Source organism: Crocodylus porosus, unplaced genomic scaffold (assembly GCF_001723895.1).
Source record: "Crocodylus porosus isolate Cpor-Errol unplaced genomic scaffold, CroPor_comp1, whole genome shotgun sequence".
Lineage (NCBI taxonomy): Eukaryota > Metazoa > Chordata > Crocodylia > Crocodylidae > Crocodylus > Crocodylus porosus.
In genome coordinates, this window is record NW_017728918.1 from 25979400 (window position 1) to 25984761 (window position 5362).

The 5362-nt window shown below is 41.7% G+C and overlaps 1 protein-coding gene across 1 annotated transcript in view; it reads right to left on the reverse strand.

Moving 5' to 3' along the window:
* Window positions 1-760: 760 nt before the first annotated feature.
* Window positions 761-5362, reverse strand: part of RRM2 (ribonucleotide reductase regulatory subunit M2) — an 8233-nt gene continuing 3631 nt past the window's right edge. The window contains exons 6-10 of the mRNA XM_019537411.1: window positions 4946-5040; window positions 2869-3002; window positions 2287-2391; window positions 2064-2177; window positions 761-1644 (exon numbers count right to left, since the gene is read on the reverse strand). Of these exons, the coding sequence (XP_019392956.1) occupies window positions 1492-1644; window positions 2064-2177; window positions 2287-2391; window positions 2869-3002; window positions 4946-5040 (601 nt within the window). The 3' untranslated portion in view covers window positions 761-1491. The remainder of the gene's footprint in view (window positions 1645-2063; window positions 2178-2286; window positions 2392-2868; window positions 3003-4945; window positions 5041-5362) is intronic.

Genomic DNA, 5362 nt, shown 5'->3' on the forward strand with positions numbered 1-5362 from the left:
CTGAATGAAGCCATCCATCCCTGCAGTACAAGTTAAGCAGGATCTCTTCCCCCCACTGCTATGGTACTCAACATTTGCATGCTACTGGGCCAGATGAGAGCCAATCCACACTACACAATCCAGACACTGACCTGACCCCACACACAAGCATTATCTGATATGGATTAATTACCTTGACTAAATTGCCTTAAATTAAGCCCAGGGAAGTCAGTCATCAATCCACTAATGGGTCTGGAAATTTGGCAGCATGAGAGATGCCCTGCTTCCCCACCACCAATTTCCAGAGGCCCAGGGACTATATACAACATGGTTTTACAGGCCAGATCAGGCTCTCAAGCTGTAGGCTTAACTCCACTGGACCAGACTGTCACTGCACAGCCCTAGCTGAGCAGTTGAGAAACCAACTTCATTAAGTTGGGCAGCCCTACTGTGGAATAACAACCTGACAGACATATGCAGTTACGCCGCTTTAAATTAAAACATCACAAAGCACTCCATACAAGACAATATTTAGCATTATAGCTGCTGCATAATCACTTAATGGTCCTTACTTCTGTTCTGCATGCTATTTTAGACAGCAATGCTTTAAAAGAAATCGGCTCATTTCAAGGACAGAAAATACTGCCTTTCAGAATAATGTATATATTGATCATCTGACTAAACTAAAAATCCTTCATGAAACAAAGCTACCCCCAACAACCCTGGAATTGAGGGCGGGGGGCGGGGGGGGGAAGCAAACTTTAGGCTCAGAAGCAAGTTTCATGTAACCATTACCTGTTTCTGGTACCAAGGACATTTATGTTTAATGCACTTCAACTTCCATACAACAATTGTTCCCTATACTTCAGCAGGAGCGTCAGAGAAATTTTAGAAACAAGTCTCGATTCAAACTCCAATAGTTAAGTTATATACACAGGTAAAAAGTGTATGAAGTTATACCATTTAAGGCTGTATCTAAAAATTAGAGTAAGCTTGTTTCACCATTTGCCAAGAATATTACAAGACATTTCTTTATTTTCTAATATTAAAGTGCCAGGTTTAGGTATAAACTATTAAAATAGTAAAAAGTAAACTTAAAACCTGCTAAGAAGCAGTGAGATCATGTGATTTCCTACGCAGTTTTCTTTGTTGCATCCAAAGCCAAATATCAGAATTTAAAAGTTACACTAGGCCACTTCTCAAAGTTTTTTGGCTTTGTTGGGCAAATTCCAGGAGCTAGTGGTATCCGCCTATAACCTCCCACATTGCAGAAGGATGGCGCTTGATCTCTCTCAAAATGGAGTTGAGATGCACCTAAACACTCTATGAGTCAGCACCATTTCCAATATCTACTAATAATTATACTGCTGTAGCTATCCTACCCTCCTCAAAAAATACTAATGCCACCACACTTTATAAGAATGGTGTTTTAGTACATAATATGCCACTCGAGTCAATGCTTTGTTCAAACAGCTGGGCATCCACATTGCAGCCTAAGCGGTCTCAGTTCATTCAAAATTCTGCATCCAGAGTGAAAGAGTTATCTGTAGGTTTCGACATGACTCCCATCCTCTGATATTCGCCTACTCTCTTCTCAAAGAAGTTTGTCTTGCCTTCAAGTGAAATGTTCTCCATAAAGTCAAATGGATTCTCTGCTCTGTATATCTGAAAAGAAAGGAGAATTATAAATAGTCTGAACTGAGATTAAAGGATCAATTGGGAAAGAAAATCTAGAAGGGAATCCAATATGAATTTGGAAGATTAGGGTACTTATCTAATAAGCAAGAATTCCTTCCATCCTGCCTGCTTCATCACATTTGGCTTTAGGAAAGCAGATCAGCCCGGTACAAGAATGTAATAACTTTTGCAGTGCACTCTTTCCTTTGTTCTGTCCACTTGCCTGCCACCAGGTATTAAATCATGTTGCAGGTCTCCAGACAGGGCACGGGCACCAGAAGCAACCCAGTGATCAAGAGATGGCCAAGGTTAAATGGATGGTGGCAGCCATTTTGGCTATTCAGTGGTCTTGGGGAACAGTGAATTGAATGAGACCCTATATTAAAGATGCTGCCTAGAAGTCTTACCTTGCTAAATCCCAGTTCCAGCATAAGTCTGTCAGCTACAAATTCAATGTACTGCTTCATTAAAGTGCAATTCATGCCAATCAGCTTTACAGGTAATGCCTCAGTCAGGAATTCCTGCAAACAACAGAAACTTAACTACAAAAGGCATTCAGACTTACAAACACATTGCTGTCCAGGGCAGCTTTATGCCAAAGTCTGCCAACGAGAAGAAAGAGCCAAATACCTGTTCTATGACAACTGCATTGGAAATGATTTCTTTTACTCTTTCCTCTGAAGGTTTGTGCACCAAGTGCTTGAACATTAAGCAGGCAAAATCACAGTGCAAGCCCTGGAAAGGAATTTCAAGATATTTCAGGAACATTGATTACAAGAGCCACTCAAATCAGCAGCACATTGCCGGGCCCAAGAACCAGGCATCAGTTCACAGTACCCAAAAGCCTTAGCACCTAGGGCTATTTTCAGACGGAACATTTTCCATGGCACTGGGTGCTAACCCAACTTAGTATTTCCCTACTTGTGGTACCTGCTTAGAACTAAAACTATATTCAGCACAAGAAAGCCACTGAGCAAGTGTTAACTCTTCATTTATTTACTACCTTAAATGATTATCAGACACTTTGCCCTTTTCAGAACCAGCCAGTTCATAAATCTTTGTTAGTCTGAAGTCACTTAGTCTCCAAGGTGCCACCTTGCCCTGCCTTATTCATAAAGCTTGGGATGATCCTGCCTTGAAGCATATGCTTAACTCCTTTGTCAGCACTATTAGGAACTGTGGTACACAGTAAACTTAAAATTTAGCTCTTACCTCATCTCTACTGATGAGCTCATTAGAAAAAGTGAGTCCAGGCATTAATCCTCTTTTCTTCAACCAAAAAATGGATGCAAAAGAGCCAGAAAAGAAGATTCCTTCCACTGCTGCAAAAGCTACTACACGTTCTCCTGTCAGATGAAAAGTTCAGTTTACATTTTATGCCAAAACACAAAATTTACCATTATTATATCTCCAAAGCAATACACTGGCCTACACCAACTCAGATAATTTTTTTTCTATTCACAGATGAAAACTGTAGCTGCATTAGTGTTATGTAGTTTTCTCTGGAACCAATGCATTCTACACCTTGACTTCATTAGAAAAACTGTGGTGTTGTTATAGTTGTAATAGTCCAGGAAATGTGCAAGAACGACAATTTTTGGCAATTTTTCACAGGAGCAAACAGAGTTGGAAAAGATGTTAGAGGAACCTTTGAGCACAAAGTGCCTGTTTCCAGACCTGGGAAAGAGAGACAAAAAACTTTCTACCCAAAAGCTTGTTTAAATCTCTCAACTCAACAGTTGTTTCAATAAAAAAAAAAATTAACCAAAAACGCTTGTTTTTTCACCAGGACAGATAGTATTTAAAACAATCTACCTGGGTAAATAGCAATTTCACTGTGTGAAAAATCTGTGAAACTGAAGCTCAGACTTTCCCTCCCCTCCCCACGATGTGCACAGATGACAACTCAGTGTTGAGGTGGGCCAAACTGCTACCATGCATAGCGTCTGTACTCTCTAGTGATTACACATCCTCATCCTGCAAGTAAGAACCTCATCAGGAATGAAAGCATCCAACTAACTTTTGAGCTTCAAAAAGAAATATTCCTGGGGCAAGGCGCAACAAGTAGGGGGAAGCTCGAGAACCCATAGAAAACATGGATTAAATCCTTCAAGGAAGCAAACTAACAAAAAAATAAAAATAAATAAAAAAGACTGACTGGTTGAAGAATAAATTTATAGACCCCCCTGCAGAGCAGCTACAGAGTACACCAGCAGCTACAGCAGGTTTGTCAAAAAAGGGGCGAAATGGTAGTCAAAATGCCCCCAAAAAAAAAAAAATCCCTCAAATACACCCCCAAAAGGAGCTCCTTCAGTGGCACATTAGAAGGAACAAGGTAATTTAATCTAATCTTGATAAAGCTACTTTTAGATTTAGAGCAACTATTCACCCTCAAGATTAGAAAATCTAGAAGAGAGCAACAGAAGTGACCAGGTCTGGGAAACAACTTCCCAGGAAAGGCTAAAAAAACTGTAACATTTAGTCCAGGTAAGAGAAGACCAAGGAGGGATTTGATAGCCCCCAAATAACTTAAGGGTGATTACATAGGTGAAGATGGACTATTCTGTGGTTGCAGGGCACAGGACTAGAAAGAACTTGCTCACTATCCAAGCGGTGAGCCACTGGAGCAGGTTTACCTAGAAGCTGTGGCATCTCCATCCTTGCAAGTTTTTAAAAGCAGCTTAGACAAACACTTGACAAGGATGTTGACACCAGGGATGATCCTGCTTTGAGCAGGAGGGCTGGACTAGAAGACCCTCTGAGTTCCCTTCCAGCATCACTTCTCTGCAATTGCCCAAGAGCATCTCTCTAAATGACACAAGTGGTACAAACAAACAAACCAACCAACCTTCTTGGCTATTTCCTTGACCTTCATGGCTACAATATCCCTCTAGTACAGGGGTTTTCAACCTTTTTAAAAAGTGTACCCCCAGTGGCTCCATGTCCAGCCACCAGGGACAGCACAGGGTGGTGGGTAGCAGCAGCAGCCACCGCATGTGAGCTTCTTTCCGTGTTCAGATGGTACCTGTGTGGCTCAGAGGGGTGCCGCTGCCCTCACCTCACCCCAGCCCTGCTCCTGGGAGGTGGCAGCAGGGGATTGTGGGTGGCAGCACTCTGTCCCCAGCCACCTGCCTACATGTACCCCTAGGGCCTTCTCAAGTACCCCCAGGGGTACACATACCCTGTTAACAACCCCTGCTCTAGTACTTGGAGGAAACATCACTACTGAAGGCTTGCATAGGAATGACATTCAATATCCAGGAAATGCATACTCCAGAACTGCACTCACCGTATGTTGCTTTTTTGTCTCCAATCCAACGCAAAGCCCAATCAGCTTTCTTTTTAACACATGGCAGAGTTTCAATAGCATTGAAAAGAAATTCCCTGAAGAAAGTGTATAATATATTAGAGACAGAAGTCTACATGGCAGAATATTCAATAAGCGTTTGCTAAGAGTTGCCATAAAAGTGCTGTGTCACTGAAGCAGCTTTAACTGCCTGCAGCTGATGTATTTTGAAACCTAAAAGGCTTTGGGGCCTGAGATTTTTGTACCACTCCAACTCAGTCATCCTGGCCTATCAACTGAGCTCATTTACCCAGGGTTTTCAATGTAACAGTCAGTCCTCACACAAGGCAGCAGTATGGTAGCAATAAGCTGGCCTTAAATTGTGGGAGATTTTTTTTGTTGTGGTTTTTTTGTTTTTTT